The following is a 24,756-nucleotide window of genomic DNA, read 5'->3' as shown; positions in this document are numbered from 1 at the left end:
AAATTTCCAGAACTAGTCTTAATGACTTTTCAAGCACCATCTATGATAAACCCTCAGCCAGTATCATACGCAATGGTGAAAATCAGGAACAAGACAAGGATGCCCACTCTCACCACTCTTATTTAACATAGTTTTGGAAGTCCTAGCCAGAGCAATCAGGCAAGAGAAATAAAGAAAAGACATCCAAATTAGGAAGGAAGAAATGAAAGTGTCTTTTGCAGATGACATGATTCTGTATATAGAAAAATTTAAAAATTCCACCAAAAAAAAAACTATTAGAAACAATAAATGAATACAGTGAAGTTACAGGATACAAAATCAATGTACAAAAAGCCATTGCTTTCCTATATACTAACAATGAAACTTCAGAAAAAGAAATGAAAAGAAAACACCTTTTGCAATTGCAACCAAAGGAATAACATACCTAGGAATAAACTTAACAAAGGAGGTGAAGGACCTATATACTGAAAACTACAAAGCATTATTAAAAGGGATTGCATAAGACACAATGAAATGGAAAGATATTCCATGTTCATGTTCATGGAGTGGAAGAATCAACATAGTTAAAATGGCTGTATTACCCAAAGCAATATACAGATTTAATCCAAATCCTAATGTCATTTTTTTAAATAAATAGAGCAAAAAGTCATCAGAGTTGTATGAAATCACAAAATACCCTGAACAGCCAAAGAAAAAAGTTAGAGAGGTATCATACTACCTGACTTGAAATTATACCACAGAGCTAAGATACTCAAAACAGCATGGTACTGGCAGAAGAACAGACACACAGACCAATGGAACAGAATTGAAAGCCCGGAAATAAAACCACAGGTACATGGCAAATAAATTTTGACAAAGAGGCCAAAAACACACAATGGAGAAAAGAAAGCACCATTATCCTCAATAAGTGGTGCTGGGAGAATTGGAAAGCCACATGCAAAAGAATGAAACTAGATTATAGCTTGTTCCCTTGTATAAAAATTAAATAAAAATGGATCAAAGGCTTGGAACAATAAAGTACATAGAAGAAAACATAGGTACTAAACTTATGGACCTTGGTCATAGAGAACATTTTATGAATTTAACCCCAAAGTCAAGGGAATTAGAGGCAAAAATAAATGAATGGGACTCTATCAAACTAAAAAGCTTCTGCACAGCAAAAGAAAACTACAACAAAATAAAAAGATAACCAACCGAATGGGAAATGATATTTGCAAACAGCAGCTCCAACAAGGGGTTAATATCCAAAATATATAAAGAACTCATACAACTCAACATCAAACAAGCAAACAATCCAATTTAAAAAAATGGGCAGAGGGCCGGAACAGACACCTTTCCCAAGAAGACATACAAACAGCCAATAGATATATGAAAAACATGTGCAACTCCACTAACTATTAGGGAAATGCAAATCAAAAGTATAATGAGATACCACCTTACACCTGTTAGAATGGCTGTTATCAACAAGACAGGTAATACAGTAACAAGTGTTGGAGAGGTTACAGAGTAAAAGGAATTCTCATTCATTGCTGGCAGGAATGTAAACTGTTACAGCCACAATGGAAAACAGTGTGGCAATTCCTCAAAAATTAAAAATAGAGTTACCATATGACCCAGGAATCTCTTCTAGATATCTACCCCCCCCCCAAAAAAAACCACTCAAAAAACATTTATTCTCAAAGATATATGCACCCTATCCTCATTGCAGCATTATTCACAGTGACCAAGACATAGAGACAACCAAAGTGTCCTTCGATAGAGGATTGGATAAAGAAGACATGGTATACAATGGAATACTACTCAGCCATAAGAAAAGATGAAATACTGCCATTTGTGACAACATGGATGGATCTTGAGAATATTGTGCTAAGCAAAATAAGTCAGTCATAAACAGCTAAGAACCATATGATTTCACTCATGTGGGATACAAAACTGATACTCATAGGCACAGACAACAACATGGTGGTTTACTAAAAGGGAAGGGGGAGGGTGTAGTAAAGTGTAAAGGGGGCCAAATATACGGTGACAAAAGATTACTTGACTTTGGTGGTGGACACACAATGCTACACACAGATCAGGCATCACAGAAACGTACACCTGAAACCTATATGACCCTATAAACCAATATCACCCCAATACATTTAATTTTAAAAAGTAACTAATATTTATCTTTAAGTAGAGTGATTTAAAGACTATATATTTTTTTAACATTAGGTATTCCCTCCCCCAAACAAAAATATCTTGACTTCTGAGTCCTCCGGACACAAGAGATTAATATTACCGATGAATCACATTTTAGAAGATGGCACAGAATGCGAGGCACAAGCAGGGTAAAGTTTACACACTGATAACCTAGGTGGTCCCCTAAGCAAGGTCACTTTAAGGACATCATGATACCTGCCTGGCCCTAAGCATTTCCCCCTCCAGCCTGATGTTCCTCTGAAAGTCAATATGAGTAAGACCATGTTAAACTTAATTAACATACTAACAACTATTAACACGTCAGTCTCCATTTACCAGTTCTCCAGAAGAAAGTACAATCTGAGAGAGAGATAGAGAACAGGAAAGTTTCCAAGGGTGTACTTGTGAGTGTGCCCCAGGAGGGCACTGGGATCCTGGTGGGTGATGACCGTGGTCAGAAGAACTCAAATGCGAAACGTGAGAAGCAATGAGAAACTGCAACTACTGCACCAGACAGGAGGTCAGGCCATGGGGAGGTGCTCAGAGAGTCACCCTTGGGGTGAGGCCAAGGAGTAAGAAGTGCTAGAACCTGAATTGAGATGAGAAAAGATGAAAGGAAAGGAGGAGTGCCTATCAAATAGCCGCCTTCACCAGTAGACACCAAGCAAAAGCCCAAAGCCTGACATAAAGAGAGTCATCCCAGAGGGCTGTCCCTTTCATGCTTTCTTTCTGTCTCAGTGCAGCACTCAGTGTTCATGTTAACCTACTTTCCCTGTTGCATGTGTTGTTTCTTTTTGTTATGTGTTAAGTGGGGATAGTGCTTGATGTAGTTTGGCTCATCTTGGACTCTACTCGACTTTGAGTATAAGGACTAGTTCTGTGACCCAGAACAGCACCTCATGAAACAAAAATGGAAATAGAATTAACTAAGGAAGTTCATGTAGTGATCTACTGAAGGCAGCATGCTTCCCCGCTGACTTTTCATTTTGAAGAAATGACCTGCCCATTCTACTTCTAGGCTGTGATAAGTGCATCTGGGATCTGACCGATGACCTTCGCTTAGCCGCGCTCTCCATTGAAGAAAGCAAATCCGGTGTGTTGAGTGTGTCCTCCGGTGCCGCTGCCCATAGACACGTGAATGAAATGAACTCCACCATCTACCTCCTCAAAGTATGCAGAAATGTTTATCTTCCGCGCGTTTTCATTCTGGTTTCACTGAGTCACTCCTAGTAACCCCTATCAGTTTTGGTATCTGAGTCCCATGGCAATATTACAGATGGTTGGCTAGCCCTAGGAAATTATGACAAGTTAATTGTAAGCATGATCTTCAGCTCAACCAAGAGCTGCCATCTATAAAAGAGGTTAATACTGAAAATGAAATGACTAAAAAACTGGTATCTATGTACAAAACTATTGAGGGATGCGAAACACTTATTTCCTTGGTGAAGCTGTACATTGGTCATTCAAGTGATTACCACAGACTTACCATTACCTTACCCTCAATGTGCAATGTTTTTGAGAAGTTTCTCTAGAAACGTTTCTCTCTGTGTGTCTCTCTGTTTCTCTATCTCAATTTTTATCTCTATCTCTATCTCCTACCCTTACCTTACCTTCTCATTGTCATATTCCCCCTCATTTTCCCACACTCACACACACACTCAAACACACAACATACTCACATGCTCTGTTTCTCCTCATAGATCCTGCGGTTAATCTCTAATAAACGAGTTAAAGGCAGGAAACAGATGAACTGTGTTTGTATATCTAAGCTTTAAGAAGTGGTTTTATTTCCCCCCTCTAAATCATGGGCTTCTATCACAACCAACAGATTTTTTTAAAACAATGATAATTAGCTGAAAGGACAATAGAATTAATACCAGCGTAATTTTTTTAAACTTTGTTAGTCAATTTAGTATAGTAGTTAAGAGCATAGACTTTGAATTTAGATTGTTTGCATTCAAATGCTGGTTCTGACACTTACTAGCTAGGTAACCTTGGATAAGTTATTTAACCTCTTTAATTCTTCAGTTTTCTCATCTGGAATTGAGAAAAATTATTGAACCATCTCATGGATTGTTGAAAGAATTCAGTGAGTTGATAGGGTAGTGTCTTAGAACAGTACCTAGCATAGTAAGTGCTCATTACTTTGTGGAGGTGCAGATGACATGCACAGCAACTGTCCATATTATGCAAAACAAAACAAAAAAATGACAACATTGTTGAGGTGAATGGAATCTTAGTGAGCATTCTGTTCCAAACCTAGAAATCCTTCTTGTCCAAACTCATCAGTTTGGACACATGAAGGCACTAATTCTCAGGGGAGTCACCCAGATTCAGGCCTCTTGATGCCACTTGAATTCTCTTTCCCCAACAACACAACTTCAAGATAGATATAATTATAGCTGACAGAAAGGCAGTGCCAAGTTCGGTGAGCCTACTCCAAAGTAATCTGAGTAAAACCACATTTGGACTAAGCTCCATTTACTTTAATTTGTGTGAGTTGATCATTTCTTCCAAAGCCTTCCCAAATTGACATTTTAAAGGTCAGACACCCAAGGCCACCACCAGTCTATATTGTGCATTTGTACAAATTAGAAAAAGGTACCCTTTCCCCATGGCCAGCACAGCACAGCCCAGGGTCTGCCTGGTGAGCAGAGCTGGAAGAATTTTAGCCCTTAGGGCCCTGAGAACCCCCATGTAGTCCCCAACCTCTATACCAGCCTGCTACAGCCTGCAGACCCACCACCATTTGGGGAACAGAGACTCACATTCTACTCTAAGTCCTCTAACACGAGAAGAGTTTTGTGTTTATTTTTACAAACCTGGTGTGCACATCTACTGATTATTTTCAAAATATTTTTTTCCACAGACAAAATTGTCAGAAAGAGAAAACCAGTATATCCTAAGAAAGATACAAATCAACAACGCTGAGAATACAATGAAAAGCCTTCTGTCTGACCTGGACGAATTAGCTGAAAGGGTATGTATTCAGTTTCTGGAGCTACCTTCAGAGAAAGGACTTAGCTGGTGTGAGCCTAGCAAGTCACAAACAACTGAGGCTCAGCACAGCTCAGAAAATATGCAGTGACTCAAGGACCTTAAAATAAATCAAGAGTAGACTCGGTCTCTACTGTTTCTTCCCATTTTGACTGGTTTCCTTGAAAAACTGTGTTTTATGAGGAACTATTTTAATATTTGCTGTTGGTTAATATGGTTGATATATTTCAATTAGAATAGTTGTTCAGCTGTTTGCCTTAGCATTTTATGACTAAGAGCTATAGAGCATCCAGAAATAAGCTTTACTATGTAGAATATAAAATTTAAATGTCTGCTAAAGGATGCATTAAATAATAAACAGAAAGAAGAGGAATGATGCTGAGAAAGCAATTTTGCACTTTGGCAGGGAAAAAAATCACTTTCAACCCTCACCTTACACCATATCTATAATAATAAAAGCGTAATATGCTAATTAGACTGGACATCCTTCTGGACGACCTTCCAGACGAAGCCAGGGCTGCTGGCATCCAGGGGAAGGAAGGCCTACTCTTGCACTAATTAAGTGCATCAGGCCACTAGTACTAAAATAAAATCCCAGACAGATTAAAGACTTGAGTTTAAATCTCAAATTCGCAAGAAAACAGAACTAAATATTTATTTGAAATTGAAAGAAAATGACAATTACATTTAAATACAGCATGAGGAATTACAATAAAAAGATATAATAGATATGACAAGATAAAATTTCAAATACCCAGTAAAGACAACTAAATAAATGAAAAAGTCAATGAGACTAAGAATAATATTAAGGGAAATATGACATAAAAGCTCTCAGAAATTAACCACAAAAGCATTGAAATTTGAGCAGAGTCAGTGTGAGAGACTATTAAATACACTCCCCAGCAGCCTAATGGAAAAATATCCTGCCTCTGTAGTAATAAAAAAAAATACAACTAAGCCACAAGGCGCCATATTCAACATTTAAAATGTTTAACACATTTTTTTCCTTGTTATGCTCCCCCAGTGCTGTCCAGAGCACTCTGGAATTTCTGCTTTCCTATACTGGTATTTCACATAAACTGTGCAAGTGCTTTTCAAAAAACAATTCTCACTTTCTACAAAAATAAAGGTTAAAATAACTTTGATAATCTCTTTTGACCTTGGAGCTCTTAAAATTTTAAGAGATTAAGCTTCTAAAAATGTTAATTACTTGGACCCTTGGAAGATTCAACCACTTTGAAATGCACATGAAAATTGTCCTTGTTTCCCATACAATGCTGCATATTAACCCAACCATCAGCATTTGAAAAGCAGTGAGATCTCTTACGTTTCAAAGGAAGTACCCAGAAAGAAATCTTTGCGAAAAGCTCATAGTGATTTCATTCTTGTATCATAGTTGGAACTTGCCAAAAGTGTCTCAATTCTTGAGGATGTGTTTTCACCAAGATTCGTTCCTCCCACAGCTCAGACAGAGTTACAGATCATTTTGTTGTGTAGCTTTTCTACTTTGGATATACTTCAAATGCAGGCTTTCATAGAGAAAAATAATGCAAGCTTGAAAATAACAGCCCAGTAGAAAAAGCTCCAAGACAACAAGAACACCACCAAAGCAGGAGGTTGATGAAAAAGCTACTGGAACATTCGCCCAGCTGTTTCCGTTTATTCTTACTGAACCTAATGTCCTTCTGACTCCAACAGTCCTGATGGTACAAGAACCTGCTAAATATTTCAAAATCAATTGCTTGGCATTTGTCGTAAGGACTTCTCAAGCATCCTCAAGCCCTTAGTCTAGAAAAATCCATAGTTTATTCTAAGAAGGATTTAAGAAAAACTTTATCTTAGAAAGATTTCTATCAAGAAAGTAATGTTTGGCTTCAGAGTGAAAGATTTCACGGTAGGTTCCCACAGTGATAAAAGTCACACTAATGTTGCCTTTTGAACTTGAAAATACCTCTGTATGCAAATTACCTGTCACATGAACTTCATGTGACCCAAATCTCACAATTTACATTAACCTGAAGTTATTGGTTTTGTCCCAATTCATATCCAAGTCCTCTACCCCCTTTGGGGAAATGCTATAGCCCTTTCCCACCCCTACTTCTGGGGACCTCCTAAGGGATACCCATGCATTTGATGAAAAGAGATCTTTAGGAATGGAAGGAAAATAGGTCACCTCCACACATCAAAAGCTCCTGAGCCTCATTTCTGATCCTGAAAAAAGGGCAGGACAAAAAATAAAAAATGTTTCAATTCCAAAAGCATTACTTAACACCTGGTATATAACGGTCATTGTGCTAGGTGCTATAGATACTGAAATGAATACAATAAGACCCCTGTTCTCAAAGAGCTCATGGTCTAGTAGGGAAAACAGGCATGTAAAAATATATATGTAACAGCATTTGATAATCGAGGCATGATACAGCCTAAAGAGATAATTCTAAGGAAGAAATAATTGTTTTAGCAGGGGCACCGTAGGGAGACTTCTCAGAGAACATGAGCATAGGCCTGTGCATTGAAGAATGACTAGGAGTTTATCAAATACTTCCAAGCAAAGGAAATTTACCACAAAGCAGAAAGATGTAAAGCACACTGTATTCCTGGGACTAGAAGGACGTTGGCCTTGGCCTTCTGGAAGATTAACTGTAAATCAAGGAGCAGGAGATAATGCTAAAGAAGTTCTCAGATGCCCAGATCCATGAAGAACCTTGTCCACCAAGCTAAGAACCTATGAATTTCACCCTGTGGACTTTGGAAGACACTGAAGCATTTACTCTAGAACAATGGGCTGATCAGACTTGGAATTTCAGAAGCATTCCTCCTCAATAAGGGTGATAGATTGGTGAGTAAAGATCTGAAGATAGGGACACAAATTAGGAGACTGCCCCCAGGAGAAAATGGATATACTGAGCCAAAATTAAGTGTGGTTGATTGCTACATTGTCTTCATTTGAAAAGCATTACAGTGAATAGGGATCAACTGGGACTGTGGAAGTGGGGAATTGGACGGGGGCCAGAAAGACAAGTGGAATCAAAACAAATTCAGTGATCAATTAAATATGAGGATAAACAAGGAGGAAAGCTCTGGCTTGGAGAAATGGATGACTAAAACTAAAAGTACGGAATGGATTACCCTGGACATTTTAAGGATGAGGTATCTATGGATGCCCAGAGGGCAGTTAGAAATCTGAGTCTGCTCCTCAGGGAAGGCATAAGGCTGGACAGGCATTTGGAAGTCTTAATGTGTAGGAGGCAGGCAGACCCACAGAAGTAGATGTCACTATACAGATTCTGAAAGGCATGCCGATATTCCTGCTGTTGTTTTGTTCGAGACTGTCTGTTCCTGTTTATGCTTATCTCCCAGAGTAATTGTTAAAAGACCCTCCTTTCACTCTCAAAAGTTTCCCCATTTAAACAATAAAATATATGATCACCCTAGGTAGAACTGATTATCACCCTCAATCTGATTGATTTTTTTAAATTAGTATTCTAGGTACATTACTCTTTATACACTTACTTCATTTGCAGGTTAAATCATTAACTGATTTATGGTTGTGAGATAATTTTTTAATCTCAGCTTTTCTTAGAGCAAGGTGCACCTGTTTTATCATATGTCTATATCATTAGTTTTCTTCCATAAGCAAAGTCACAGAAAAAAAATATAACATTCACATAGGCACTACTATATATTATAGCCAGTAATTTTGCAATTTATTTAGTTAGTTCTTACAATATTTTATTTTATTTTATTTATTTGTTTATTTATTTATTTATTTATTTATTTTTAAGTAATGGTGGTTCCTCTGCCACGGAGTCTTTTGTTAAACATAAATACGCGCCCTCTGGTGTTTGTCAGGAAGAAAAGGTTTTCTTAGAGAGAGGACATCCTCCAGCTGTCTTCCATTGCTTCAATTCAAAGTTTCCATAATAAGTGAAATAAACACATTAATAACAATAGCATTTTCCCTTGAAGGTTGAAGCCAAAGCCAAAAATATGATGTTGTGCTGTTCAAATATAATTCAATTTAAACTAGATCAAAAATCAACTTGTTAAATGTTTTAAACTATTGTATATTTTAAAAGTGGAGAGAGCCCTGACCGGTTTGGCTCAGTGGATAGAGTGGCGGCCTGTGGACTGAAGGGTCCCGGGTTTGATTCTGGTCAAGGGCATGTACCTTGGTTGCGGGCATATCTCCAGTGGGGGGGTGTTCAGGAGGCAGCTGATCGATGTTTCTAACTCTCTATCCCTCTCCCTTCCTCTCTGTAAAAATCAATAAAATATATTTTTTTAAAATAATAAAAAAATAAAAAGAGGAGAGGAGGTGACATCAAGAATAATATTAATCTTGTGCCCTGCATCATTTAATTTTAAAATGACCACAAATTTTGTGATACTGGAAAGCCTTAGAATAAGCCAAGAGGAAGATAGGAATTGGATGAAGGAACGCATTGGCTCAGAATACAGTGTCCATTCAGAGAGCTCGCTGTTGAGGGAAGGGACTGATGGCTGCATTACTGCTGCACAGGGCGCTTTGTGTGGAGGCAATTTCAGACTTGCCCGAAAAAAAAAGCCTCTAGAGCTTATGCTTGCTACTATATGCTTTCTTTCTTTCTTTTTTGTTTTGTTAATTTTCACCAGAGGATTTTTAGAGAGTGGAAGAGAGGAAGAGCGAGAGAAACATTGATGTGAGAGACACATCCATTGGTTGCCTCTTGCACGCACACCTAACCTGCTACCCAGGTACCATTCGGTGCACAGGCTAACACTCTAACCACTGAGCAACCGGCCAGAGCTATGATATGATTTCTGCATTCTCTTCCCTGACCAAGGGCCACTTGCTTGGGTTAGGCCTGGGAAGTATAAAAACATTCCAGGTATAATCATGGCATAATCCACTGGCTAACACCAGGTGAAAGGAGAGAAGTCTGAAACGCCTGGGGCAACTGTGCAGTGGTTAGCAGTGGTCTGTGTGGCGGGTCACCCTGCAGTCCATCCAGGTGCTGTAGCCCTTTGTGACAGAGCTGAGCCAAAACAAAACCACACCACACCAGATGCAGCAAGTGGGCACCCACCAAGTGTCAGACTGAAGTTCTCCTCCTCTTAAATAGGACCCATGAGTCAGTCTTTCTAATGCCAAAAGGAAGTACCCGGCCCCCATGCCTTGCATGCAGACAAGTGTCCTGGCCTTGAACCATGTCTTAGATCAGCTTCTGTCCTTGCACACACAGAGAAACATGCACATACACATGCACCCCCACACATCCTTTCTTCAGGAGCCACACTTGGGTTGGGATTTCATTTTAACAAATGCTTCGTGGGAACTCCGAAACAGAAGCTCCCGAGTTGAGAAATGGAGTCAGCTTCCCGGAGAAGAGCGCCGTTCGCTCTGAGCCAAATCTGCCTGAACAGTTATTTGTGCTCAAGTGCCATCGCTGTTGATGGGAATCTGGAGTGCAGCACTGAAAACAGCATTTAGCCCAGTGAGCCTAAGCCTTTGAATCTCTGCGGTGATTCAGTTTCACCAGTGATTGGACCACCCAGGAGCCACGGGATGCGTGGAGCATTTCAAGATCTGCCTGCTTTCTTGACAATTTTCCCTTTGAAGCTTAAAGCTCTTGAGTGTACACTGTCAAACTGCTCAGCACACTTGGGAAATTTCCTAGTCTGTCATCTTGAGATACAGTAAAAATTCAAAGGGTAAATCAGCTATGAAAGCCAGCTGGTTTGGGTTGAGCTGTGACTGATGGCAGAGGAATGCCATCTGATTTTGCAGCATTCTGTAGCATTCTGTAATCCTAAAGCTGGTCATCACAGCAGCCTTCATGCATGGTTTCTGGGACCATTTTATGTTATAGAGCTTTCCCATGTCAGGGAAATTTTCGGTTTTAAAATACATTATTCCCACCCACCCCCACATATACATATACATATACAACATTTCCTTCTCCTAAATTTAATCTGGTGTTTACACGGATTATTTATAGGAAAGTCAAGCTTCAAGAAAGAGCCAACTGGCTGAAAAGGAAAGTATGGATACCATTAACCACGCAACTCAGCTTGTAGAGCAAGCCCACGACATGAGGGATACAATCCAAGGTAAATATATCCTCTTCTGGTTCAGCTCCATGTCAAGGCATCATTCCTGTTATTAACAACAATAAAAACTAATAGCTACCGTTAGTGCTTACGATCGTGCCAAGAACTGTTAGAGTGCTATAGGTTTGAACTTATATGAGGTCTGCATTTCAAGTTGGTTTACCTGGGATTTCTGAGCACTCATCCTTCCTTACAATCTGTAAGTTTTCAAGAATAAATGTACAGAGTCACCTACTTTCCAGGCCTTTTACAGAAGGGAAATGCCAAAATATCTTTTCGGCAGAGGAAATCGCATGCCATGGTGTCTCTAAAATGCAGCAGTTGAGCAGGATTCACGTTTTTCTTAATGACTGACAGCAAAAACACTGCTTTTAGAGGGGCCGTAAACTGTCTACTAACCCAAATGGCCCTGAGCTGTCTCTGACGCGCTTTCCCAAGAATCAGGCAGGCAACATGCTCTGGTCCCCAATCCAGACAAAAAAACAGGGAGGGGTGTATGTGTGAGATTTCTTGGCCCAAAAGCTTGTGGTAATTTGACCTTTCCCCTTGAAGGTTCACTTACTTGTGCTCTGGCCTCTGGTAAATACAGGTTGCATTTTAAAGCCTATTTTGATGGTGCATTGAAAACCAGCCTTCATTTACCAACAGAAAAGAGGCAACTTTGTTCTAAGATAAAGAGAAATTCCTTGGGTTAGAGTCTGCTAGGAAGCAGTGTGTGTGTGTTCCCATAGTTTTTATTATCCTATATATTCAGAGCTGGATGACAAGACCAACTGCACCCTAGGGCACAATGGCAGTAAAGGGACCCACAGTGGGAGATTCATATCTTTATACTGAGGTATAGGGGGCATATTCCAAGAAAATGGATATCCTGAGCCAAAATTAATCATTTGCTATATTTCCTTTGGTGCCTATAATGCACAATAAAACAAATGGCATACATTTGAAACACTTCCCACTCCCATCCTAATTATTGCATGCTTTTGCATCTCCCAATAAAATACTCTTTTTCTCTAACATTTTAGAGTTAGTATTGATTTGTTCTAAAAGTGAGATTAAGCCTAGATTAGCTGACCTCATCTAATTAAGGAATAAATGTCCCTCTAGGTAGCAAATAAAGCCAGCGTTCATCCTAGTAAGCCATTCGGAGAAAATAAGTTACTTTTACTTCTGTAACTCAAAGTTTTATTCTACAGCATTTCATTAGGAAAGTTTCTAAGCCCTCTTATTTAGAAAGTTTCTAAACCCTTCACCCAGCGACTTTTAACCTTCTTCATCTAATGGCACTGACTACTAAAATTCCATGGCACACCAAAAAATATATGATATAATTTTGCCAATCTGACCAAAAAGAAAGGTATAATTTTGATTCATTCTCACCAGACAGCTATTGCCATCTTTTTATTTGTCAGTTTAAGGGAAAAGAGGTCCGTATCCCTGACTAGATAGGTATTGCATGTTTTAAAAATTCTTGTGCACACCCGTGTGCTGTGGCACACAGGTTGAAAATCACTGCTTAAAGCACAAGAAAAAATGAAAAAAATTACAAAAGAATGTAAATGGGAAACTAATTTCCATCAGTTTTTACCTTTTTATAATAATGTATGAACAGTCTCCAAAGACCAGTGGCAAAAATGCTATTGTCTACGTTTCCTTTTTCTAATCTCTACCAGAAGTGGCTAAAATAAAACAGATCAGAATTGTATGTATAATATTTTTATCAAAACACCAAAGAATTAGCCTTGCAAATACTAGTTCTAAGGGGGGGGGACTTATTTTAGTTTATTTCAGGAGTTAGTGTTTTAGACTTTCTTGAAAAGTGAATGTTTAAATCCCTTCATAAGTTTTTTTTTTAGCATATCTTGGTGTCCCTATAATTTTCTGAGTAGTATTTCTAGTATTAAAACTTCTTTCCTCATTTATCTCCCTTTCTTCACAATTCAGGAATGTTGCACAACACCACTAGTGTGTCATTCCTATTCCCAGCCATCTCTAAAATAACTACTGGCGACCTTCAAGCTATTAGCCATAGAAAATACAAGCCCTTATTTGGTATAACTTATGTGACAACGGTGTTTGTCTGCCAAACCACATATCACAGTAAACCACAGACACACAGTTTCATTTATGCCAGGAAGATAGAATGCTTCCTCCTGGAGCTCCTATAGCACAAGTTGGCAATTATATAATTTTCATCTGATCATCTGTAGTAGAAACAGGGAGTCAAAGAACTATTCAGCTCTGCTAATATTTCGGCAACTCATTTAATCCCTCTGAACCTCAGCAGTCCCTCCAGTTCTAAAATTCTCCATCCTACTTCTGGACATGGGTGAAAATGACCCAGAGTCAAAATACCAACAGTCATATACAGAAGGCAGATAGCAATTGCAAAAAAAATGCATATGAGAAGAAATTCACAAGCCTTTTTGGTATATCTACTCTGTAGAACCATCTGAAAGACTCACTTGAACAACTACAGTATACTCTAATTTTGGCTTAAAGCCTTGATAACTCCTTGGCTAAAGTATGATTAATATCGCCAATGTATCCTACATATGACAGGAGATACCTCAGAACATTTTCTCCAAGTTATGTATCCTATATAATAAAAGCCCAATATGCAAATCGACTGAACGGCAGAACGACCGGTGGAACGACCAGTCACTGTGATGGGCACTGACCACCAGGGGGCAGACGCTCAATGCAGGAGCTGCCCTTAGCCTGCAGGCCCTAGGCCAGTCAAGGCAGGTGTCAGCGGGGACCCCCGATCACCCCACCAGTCGCCCCGCAGAGGGAGGCAACTGGTGGTGGTGGCAGGGGCAGGATCGTCAAGCGGGCAGCACCAGGCCAGCCAAGGCGGGTGCCAGTGGGGGCCTCCCAATCACCCTGCTGGTTGCTACACAGATTGGCCCTGATCGCCAGCCAGGCCTAGGGACCCTACCCATGCACGAATTTCGTGCACCAGACTTCTAGTTTTATATAAAAGATTGATCAAAGACTGCAGACTTGTGTGCCTTAAATATTAATGTTTTTGAACCACTATGTAAATGTGATTCAAAAACCAGACACAAGTTTCCATGAAATCAGGGCAGGCATTGTGTTAATCCCATTCCCATTCTGAAGACACCAAATAGGAAGCAAAGAGGAGTGATTTCCTCAGGTTTTACTTCTCCCTGGAATCAACATTGTACTCAGATGCTGGCATCAGTATTTGCAGTGTGAACATCAGTATGCCTGTCCTCCCCCGTGTTTTCAATGGCTTCGCTGTAAAAGGCCCAGTCATCTCTCCCCGCTGCCTTCTCTCATCATGTCCTTCCTTTCAGAGATCAACAACAAGATGCTGTACTATGGGGAGCAGCAAGATCTTAGCTCTGAGGAAATCTCCGAGAAGCTGGTGTTGGCCCAGAAGATGCTGGAAGAGATTAGAAGCCGTCAACCATTCTTCACTCAACGGGAGCTCGTGGATGAAGAGGCGGACGAAGCCCATGAATGTAGGTCCATTCAGCTCCTGGAGCCCAGCACATTTCTGCTTTCTTTGTGGGTCCAGGAGTGAGGAAATAAACTCCACTCTTGATAGGAAGAGTTGCAAGGCATTTGTGTCCATTTTAATCTACACAATCAACAAAAGAAGCAACAGGTTTGCATATCATATTATGGCTATTGCTGGTATCTCAAAACATTAAGCTCATCAATAATTCAAAATTACAGTGGTTATTAGTCCCACCTCTAAATCTTGTTACTTAATGCATTACTAAAGAAGCACATATATTACCAAATTGTTTTTTAATATATTGGTCTCCCTTGTCATTGTATGTATTTTACTTTATGCATTTTAATAAACATTTTAAGAAGGGGTCTGAGGGTTTTACTAGATTACAAAGGGCCCTGCAGCACAAAAAGGATTAGGAACACCTGCCCTAGATCATTTTCTTGCAATTGTCACTATCAATTTCTGCTAACAATGAATGTGAACACTCTAGAAGAGGAATATTCTCAATATAAGGCATAGTACCATGGCAGACATATAAAGTCATAGAAACAGTAAAACCAAAGTAGAATCTCAGGCCCCATGTCTGAGTCAGGATGAAGCCAGCAGTCAGAAAGGCTGAAGTCTAATGTCACAGTCAGATACTTCTATGTTCTTTGCCTTTTTTGGAATTTAATAAGACTTCCCTAGAGAAATGGGACTAGTGAAGGCATTTTCAACCACTTTCTTTACTCAGCCATGAACTTTTGTCTTCTGTTCATGGTGATGAAAGAAAATACAAAAAAACTGAACAAGTCAAATTGATATTCCCTGAAGGAAAAGTGGAATGAAGACACATAGTCAATGCATGCAACTTTGATCAGAAAGCTAAGACACATATACCATTACCATTTAATCTTCTTCCCACCCAAAATAATGATTTAGATTTGACCTAAAGGAGCTAACTGGAGAGAACAGAGAAAATGAATGGTTGTAAACATCATTTGTCAGTAACACACAAGATAATTTTTGTTATTTTAATAATAAGACTATAATATATCCAAATGCATTTTATATGGTAAAATTAGAAATAATCTGGGTAATAATCAACATAGTATAATTGCATGGTTTCCACATAAAATGTAATCTCATAGGAAAGCTAATCAAACCCTCCTTTTGGCTGACTGCCATCCAGGGGCTCTCAAATCCTACAAAATAGTATTATTTTTACTTCAATATGAAGCATGGACTTATTTTGTGATCAACACCATCCATCTTTATTGCTTTTGAAGGCATGGTCTGACAAGTTTTTATCTCTGCTAAATGCTGGACGGAATGGGAGGAGACAAGAGAAGCCCAGACTGAGTTTCCATGTCATTTTTCTTCCAGTGTTGAGCCAGGCTGAGAGTTGGCAGCGGCTGTACAATGATACCCGCTCTCTGTTTCCTGTGGTCCTGGAACAGCTGGAAGACTACAATGCTAAGTTGTCAGACCTTCAAGAATCACTTCACCAGGCCCTTGACCATATCAGGGATGCAGAAGACATGAATAGAGCCACGGCAGCCAGGCAGCGGGACCACGAGGTACAGTGGACGACTCTAACTGGAAATACATTTCAGGCATGAACAACACAAATGTATGCCAAATGTATAGTTGGTATACAATTTTTAAAAATACTGGTACATTTAAATATTCATATTTTTAAAATATTTTTGCCACTGTAATTTGCTGATGTAAATGTGCACACCTACAACCAAGTGGAGGCCGTTAGAATTGTTTGCCTTTTGCATTGATAAGAATGCAGTCATTCTTGGTGCTTGGGTCCACATGTCTGAATGTGTTGCTCTTGCAAGTGAGAAGTATGGCACTATTCCTATGCCTAACTTTTTCTTTTTTCTTTTTTTTAATAAATATATTTTTATTGATTTCAGAGAGAGAAAGGGAGAGGGAGAGAGAGAAACATCAATGATGAGAGAGAATCATTGATCGGCTGCCTCCTGCATGTCCCCCACGGGGGATTGAGCCCATAACCCCGGCATGTGCCCTTGATCGGAATTGAACCTGGGACCCTTCAGTCTGCAGGCTGACGCTCTATCCACTGAGCCAAACCGGTGAAGGCTGCCTAACTTTTTCTTATATGGGGAGCACTAGACACCAAATCAGCCCAGCATTATGTTCATTTAAGGATGTGTGTAAATTCTGGAAAGGTGTGGTAAGTAAATCTCACAGCCAGGCTACTCAGCAGCTGCCGACATAGGGCGTCTAATTTAGGCCAAGGTCATGCAAATACGAAGAGGTGAGGAAAATCCCAGATGTGTCCATAGCTTGCAAAGGCAGTTGTCCCTATGGGGCCAGAATTTGTGCATGCCCACAAATCCAGGGCTCAGAATTGCTGTGGTCACATGTGTGCTTCAGGCAATGCATGCACTCACAGCCACCATCATCGAGGGCAATCATCTGATAGGAAGACATGTGCATCTTTGGACATGCTTATAAATATTAGAGTGAAAAATAGGAAACAGCTATGAGTAAACTCATTGATTCAGTTATGTTTATTTTTATGGTTGGCAAAATCGACTTAAATTGGGCTCTCTACCCTGATTTTCAGTCATCACTATCTCCCATGACCATCCGACCCTTTGACCTCCGATGGTAGCTATGACACACACTGACCACCAGGGGGCAGACGCTCAATGCAGGAGCTGCTGAACTGCGGTGACTTGGCAGCTGCAGTTCTCAGGTGACGCACCCAGAACCAGAAAGGAGGGAGCCCGATTCTGGGGTGCGTGACCTGAGAACCACCCTCTCAAAATCCGGGACCCCTCAGGGGATGTTGCATGGTTATTTAATAAACCAGAGAGCCGATTTCAGCCCAATCCCCGCAGGTCAGGCTGAGGGACCCCACCTGTGCACGGATCCTTGCACCAGCCCTCTAGTTTTTAGAATAATGATGGTCAGGATAGCATCCTTTGTTAAGTAAATGCATGATTATCTTACACAACAAAATTTTATAAGTATAGCACAAAATAATAATTTCCTCAAGTAGATTTCAAGGGAATTACTGGGCTTCATCCTTATTCTTGAATTTCTCCTCTTTCTCACCTCCCACATCTAGTCAACCACAGGTTCCTGCCAATTTTACCATTGGAATATTTTTAGCTCTTTCTATTTTCCATTTCTCTATAACTTCTCTAGTTTGGGCCTTCATTTCTCAACCAAAATAGCTTCCTCCTGTCTCTCCTCCATTTTTGCTCCCTTCCAACCCATCTTCCACATCCTGCTAGAGCAGCCGTGGGCAAACTACGGCCCGCGGGCCGGATCTGGCCCGTTTGAAATGAATAAAACTAAAACAAAAAAAGACCGTACCCTTTTATGTAATGATGTTTACTTTGAATTTATATTAGTTCACACAAACACTCCATCCATGCTTTTGTCCCGGCCTTCCGGTCCAGGTTTAAGAACCCATTGTGGCCCTCGAGTCAAAAAGTTTGCCACCCCTGTGCTAGAGTGTCCCACCTAAATCTCTGACCATTACCTTTTGCTCTTTCTAAAAGCCTTCATTTGCTCCTCACGAGAGTGCCTTGGACACTACAGCTTGTGAACCATTTAGTGCAGCGATGTTCAACCTTGTACATCTCATGGCACACATAAAATAATTACTAAAATTCTGAGGCACACCACAAAATATATTTTGCTGATCTGACAAAAAAATAGGTATAATTTTGATTCATTCACACCATATAGCTATTGTTGTGTTGGCTGTTGTCTTTTTTTTTTTGACAATCTAAAAGAAAAATAGTGACCCTGACTGAAAGTCAGATATTGTATTTTTCAAAATTTCTTGTGGCACACCAGCGTGCCTGCCTCAGCACACCAGTTAAAAATCACTAACTTCGCGAATCAAAATAAGTTTTGAATGCTATAGCCAGCATTTTTTTAAAGGGGGGGGGTAATAAATAAAATAGAAAATATCCAACTACATAATCTAGACTAAGGAATAGTTTCACAACATTTCTACTTTAGTTACATATGTTTACTGGATTGCGACATAAAATACATTTTTTACTGTGGGTTATGGTCAAAAACAAGTGAAAGACACCGTCTTATAGGAAAGTCTATGCTGTTTCACGTGGCATACAGATGCCTCTCTGATGGGCCCGTGCCAGCCTCCTCAGCCATACCTCTTGCCTTTTCCCTGCTTCACACGTTCAGTTCAGACAATCTCACGCTACAATAATCCCTTGTGCCCGGAAGCAGACTTCTTCTCCTTGATACCTGGGTGGTCCCCAGGTTTCACCTCCTCCAGGAAGCTACCCCATCCTTCCAGATGAGCGGGAGCTCCTCTCCAGCAATCCCATAGTGTGCCTTATGCTTATTTCCTTCTGTATTGTGACCATCTGTTAACGGATCTGTCTCCCCCACTCAACCAAAGCATTTTAATTTTATTAATTAGTATAACCCCAAAATCCAGTCTTTATACAAAACCAAAAAAAAATCATTTCGATGTCTGCTAACAGCAGCCACAGATCTAATAATTACATATTTACCTCACTATCCTACTCCCAACACCAAAGGGGAGCAGCATGATAAAAATATTTTTCAGATAAATATAAAATTTTATATTTCAAAAGTAGGTTAAATACTCTTTTAAAAGCACTGTTTAGAGAGTCTTATAAGCCAAAGCTCTGCCTTTCCAGGACTGTTTCTATAATTTATTTTAGGATCAGGAAACTTTTTTTTTTTTTGTATATGTGCAATGGATACTTAGCATGCAGAATAGTGCTAATTATGTCATTTTCGTAATTATTTTGAAAACTTTCTTTTGTTCAAGTTGACCATCTTTCTGTAGGAATATCTTTATTTGTTTCAAAGCTAATTTTATTCATTCTGTCTAACGGTATATATGATAAGTGGGGGAAACCCTTTAATTTGAAGCATATCATTTTCCAACTACTGCAATGAACTTGCTATACAGTGCTGTGAAACCTCGGCTTTGAAGTTTGGCTATGACCTTGGGGTGTTAGCAGTGTTCCCTTAAGGTGACCCAGACTCAGGGCTTCCAGATGGTGTTTTAGCTCAGACTCTGTCAAAAGAAAACTGCTCTGATAGAGCTAATGCCAACCGTTTTCCATCTCCCTTCCTTATATACTTTAAAATATTGCTTTTGTGCAGAGCTGTATAAATACTGCTCCTTATGGAGATAAGAATAATTAACCCCAGATAGTCACACTGTATTAAGCTTGATGGATATTGAGGGGAAATTGATATTTTTAATGTCCTTGCATTAAGGGGATGTTCAAATGAGATTCTTTTCTGTCCCTAGACCTTTATCTTCCCCTGTAGCAACACATTTGGAGAAGATGGACTCCATCTTTCTTTCCACTAAATCAGGAAAGACCTCAGGAAGTAAGGAAGACATTAAGATGAACTTAAGTTTTAATGAATGTCCTACTATATCTGAGCTTCTGTAATTATTTCTAGGATATCCTAGATTATACCATAGCTTATATATTTCAACCCTAACTTAAATTACCATTTTCAAAGTAACTTTAACTCATTTTTTTATTGTAATTAATTTTTTACTTTTTTATCTTAAAGTTTCATTCTTGTTTGAATTCACTTGAAGCTCCATAATATTTCTTCAGAATCACAACATCCCTGTCCAACAGCGAAGGTGGAAATTATAACATTCATCAAAAAATATATTAGTGCCCTAATGGTTAGGGCCTAACATTCATCAAAAAATATATTAGTGCCCTAATGGTTAGGGCCTAACCGGTTTGGCTCAGTGGATAGAGCGTCGGCCTGAGGACTGAAGGGTCCCAGGTTTGATTCTGGTCAAGGGCATGTACCTTGGTTGCGGGCACATCCCCAGTGGGGGTGTGCAGGAGGCAGCTGATCGATGTTTCTCTCTCATCGATGTTTCTAACTCTCTATCCCTCTCCCTTCTTCTCTGTAAAAAATCAATAAAATATATATATCAGCAACTTAGGCAGGTTCCCTTCTCAAAAATTCTGAGCATCTAACATAATGAGCTCAGAATGGGAGAAAGCAAAATCACAATTTTGTGCTTTAATAATAGAGCCATTTTAAATTTTACAAAGGACATTAAGATTATTCTGTATATGCTTTATTCTGACCCAAATGAGCTATTTGTGCTCCAAGTTAGCACATGATACTTTTCTGAATTAATTTATTTTCCAATTATTGCAAATATAGAGCCTACATTCAATCCTGTCTTCATAGTTCCACTTTACATTTATGGAGAAGTGAGTGTTAGCTCTGAGATGATGATGTTTTAAGTATTAATCTACAAGCTTCAACGCTCCCAAGGTGCCTCCTTTTGTTATATCGGTGTCATGGTGAGGAAACTAAGCATTCAAAGGGTAGAAGTCCCCAAAGCGCACAGCAATTAGGCAGTGGGGCTGAGATTGGAACCCGGATCTGTCTGGGGCAAGGACAACGAGTGGACATTGACCACTCTCTGGTGCTTTCTCTAAAGCCGCCTTCTCTTCTTCTGTCCTTTACTCTTCCTTCCTACAGAAACAACACAACAAAGTGAGAGAACACATGGATGGGGTGAATGCCTCCCTGAGGACATCTTCAGACTCTCTGGTAACACCTCGTCTGACCCTTGTAGAACTTGATGAAATAATAAAGGTAAGGACACATGTGACCTGTTCAGGTTTGTACTGATAGCAGATTAGAACAGCAGCTAGAACAGTGCCACAGAATAATTGAATCCAATTCAAATCTATCAATTTAGCTGGCATTATAAAACTAAGATCAGGTGACTAAATCTTTCAGTTTCTTTTATTGAATGGTGGCCACTAGCCATATATGGCTACTTAAATTTAAATGATTTAAAATTAAATTAAATTAAAACTTTAATTTCTTAATTATGTTAGCCATAGTTCAAGTGCTCAATAGTGCCACGTGTGATCACCATCTCAGTCTTTCAGCACCAAACTCCCTATCTTCCTCTCCATCCCTACTCCCTTGAACTCGTGTTCAACAAGCTTTTCCTCCAGTCCACCTCTGTCATCTCTCTTATGGCCATACTCTGGTCATCAATAACAGTACCTCCTCCCAAACCCAGTTTCAAGCACCTCCCACCCTAAGCACCATCTCTTATCTTACTGTAGAATGCCCACTCCAACAATTCTCTAGCCACGTGGAGACCTCCTCTACTTCATTTATCCTCTTCTCCTATCCTCTCTCCCTTCCTTAAGCAGCTAAAATGATCAATATACTCATTCTTTGCAAACACCCTTAACTTCCATACTATGCCACTACTGTACTCACCTGAGAATTCTAATCCTATATCCCCAATAAACCCAAGTATACCCAGCATCCAGTGCAGCCAACATGACTGGTGGGAAAACCACCTCCTCCTCTATCAGTCTGGCTGGTGAATTTGCTTCATGCTTCACTAAAAAATTAAGAACAAAGAGAACCCACCTCATATTTCCTCCCTAAATCTACCAGCTCACCTGTATCTGTATGCAGATGTCTACCTTCCTTCCTGTAATAAATAATAAAGTGTCCCTTCTCCGGATACAGCCTCATTCCTCTACCTGCTTTCTTTATTCTATCTTTCCTCACCTTGAATACTGGGCAGTAGGGTATGGCTCCCAAAAGCATGCAATCTCTCTTCTGATTCACCCAGTTCTTACTCTTCACTGATCATTACTGCCAACACACAGACCTGCTTTAATAGCCCTTACCTTTCAAAAATTAAAAAGAAAAAAGACCTGGCTTACATCCCTTCTAATTTCCACCTCAATACTACTAGTATTCTCAGCATCACAGCAAAATATCTTGAGCCATTTAAAGTTACTGTTTCCACCCCACCCCCCAGCTCCATGCTGTGTACTGTACTCAACCCACTCCAAATGGGAGTCCCTGCCCCTCTGCCAAGGGTGCTTGTCCAAGTCACCAGCAACCTCAACATAGCCAAAACCATGGTTGCATCTCTCTCCTCAGCATTCTCAGCCTTGCACTGCTAACCTTCCTTCCTTATTTAAAGACCCTGTCCTGGCTCCTCCAATACCCCACTTACCTGGCTCTCCTCCCCCTCATTGGCCATTTCTTCCCAGCCTCCTTTGCTGGCTTCACTGCTGCACACCCTCTCAGACAAATATTTGAGGTTCTGCAGGCTACATGCAACTGCTCTCCCTTATTCTCTTCTTGGTTTTTGTTTGTTGTTACTTTTTTACAAACCCTTAAAAATGTAAAAAAATATTCTTAGCCGGGAGCTATACAAAAAACAGCCTCAGGCCATACCTGGCATTGGGCCAGGTTGATCCCTGCTCTGGATAATGAATGGCTCAGTACTCAGTCATGGGGCCTCTTTTCTATTTATATTCTCTCTCCATTTACTCCCATCGAATCCGATGACTTTTAAAATCTAATTATATGTATTATTCCACAATGTATACCTCTGACTCTGATGCCTTCCCTGAGGTCCAAATTCTTACATCTGAATGTTTACTTGACATTTTCAAGTATGAACTCAGCATGGTTTGTAGCGAAATCACAATTTCATCTACCACTTTGATATGTAATAGGCATCTCAAATCTAAATATTCTGAATAAAATCTGCTTTTTCCCTAGTCTCCCCCACCTCAATACATGGCACAACCCAATAGCTCAGTTCAAAATTCTGGACTCATTCTTGATTTCTCCTTTCTTCTCACTCCCATTTCAGCAAGACCTGTTGGCCCTGTCTCCAGATTGAATGCTTACCCTCTTCTCTGCTACTCCTCTTTAGTCTAAGTCTCCTCATCTCCAGTGTGACCTGTCACAGAGCCTCCTACTGATCCATTTGGCTCTACTCTTGACCCTCAAGACTTATTCTCTATGCAGTTGCAGAACAATCCTTAAAAAACATAATCAGATCCCATTATGTCCCCACATAAAACCTCCTGTGACACTTTAAGTAAGAAACAAGCTTATTTGACCATGGCCCATGAGTCCCTAAGTCACCTCATGCCCCACAATTCCCCTCCCTCACAACACTCAGACTGTTACACTAACTCCTCTCTAATTTTCCTACCTCAGGACCTTTTCACCTCTGTCCTGAAGTTTTCAAATGGCTAGTGTCCTTGTGACCATTCAATCTAAGTGGGCCTCTTACTTTCAATCACTCTCCAACCCATCTGACCTGTTGTATTTTATTCAAAGTACTTTCACTCCCTGAAATTAACTTTATCAGTTATTTGATCCCTTTTTTTATCATCTGCATCTTCCCACCAGATTGTAAATTCCTTGAGAGCAGAGAATGTGTCCACAAATATCTATTCTATCTCCTAAAAGAGTGCCTGACACATAGTAGGCACACAATGAATGTTTGTTGAATTAATTAATTCCCACCAGATTGTAAATTCCTTGAGAGCAGAGAATGTGTCCACAAATATCTATTCTATCTTGTATTGTTCCCCATATGAGCAACCAAATGGCTAGAGGTTTAATACTGTCTTCATAAAAATAAACCCTATATGCCAGGAAGTGTACTATACTCTGGGAATACAAAAATAAACATAGTTTCTATCTCCCAGGATTGTGTAACCTGGTGAGTGTAATATTCAAGTGAAAAGATTACAGTAATGAAATACGTGGCTTAAAAAAATATGTGGCCATACTGAACTCACCCTGCAGAAGTCAGGGATGGATGGCTTCATCAGGGAAGTGATCATTTGAGCTGAATTTGGAAGGATGAGTAGAATTTTTCCAGGTGGATGAGACAGAAAAGAAGGGAACAGTATTCCCCAGACAGATAAAATAGTATGTGCAAGGACACAGTGGTCAGAAAAATTATGGAGCATTGAAACAACAATCAGTTACTCAAGTGTGGACCATAGGTGTAGTAGGGTGAGGAGTGGTGATAAATGAAATTTGGTGAGAGGAGGAGTCAATTGATGAAGACATGCTAAGGAATTGGATTTGCACCTGCAAAGCAATGGCTGATTTTGAGAAGGGAAATAACATAATCAGATTTGCTTAACAGAAAGACCAGC

The 24,756-nt window shown here is 39.8% G+C and overlaps 1 protein-coding gene across 1 annotated transcript in view; it reads left to right on the top strand.

The window, feature by feature from the left end:
* LOC102417379 (laminin subunit alpha-4-like) overlaps positions 1–24,756 on the top strand; it is a gene marked incomplete at its 5' end in the record, with an annotated part of 46,088 nt that overhangs the window by 8,271 nt on the left and 13,061 nt on the right. The window contains 6 exons of the mRNA XM_006107990.2: positions 3,200–3,351; positions 5,051–5,161; positions 11,160–11,271; positions 14,595–14,762; positions 16,127–16,320; positions 21,281–21,397. Coding sequence (XP_006108052.2) covers positions 3,200–3,351; positions 5,051–5,161; positions 11,160–11,271; positions 14,595–14,762; positions 16,127–16,320; positions 21,281–21,397 — 854 coding nt within the window. The remainder of the gene's footprint in view (positions 1–3,199; positions 3,352–5,050; positions 5,162–11,159; positions 11,272–14,594; positions 14,763–16,126; positions 16,321–21,280; positions 21,398–24,756) is intronic.

This window comes from Myotis lucifugus, unplaced genomic scaffold, assembly GCF_000147115.1.
Source record: "Myotis lucifugus unplaced genomic scaffold, Myoluc2.0 scaffold_1630, whole genome shotgun sequence".
Lineage (NCBI taxonomy): Eukaryota > Metazoa > Chordata > Mammalia > Chiroptera > Vespertilionidae > Myotis > Myotis lucifugus.
Note: the sequence above shows the minus strand (reverse complement) of the source record. Positions and strands in the feature narration are given on the sequence as shown.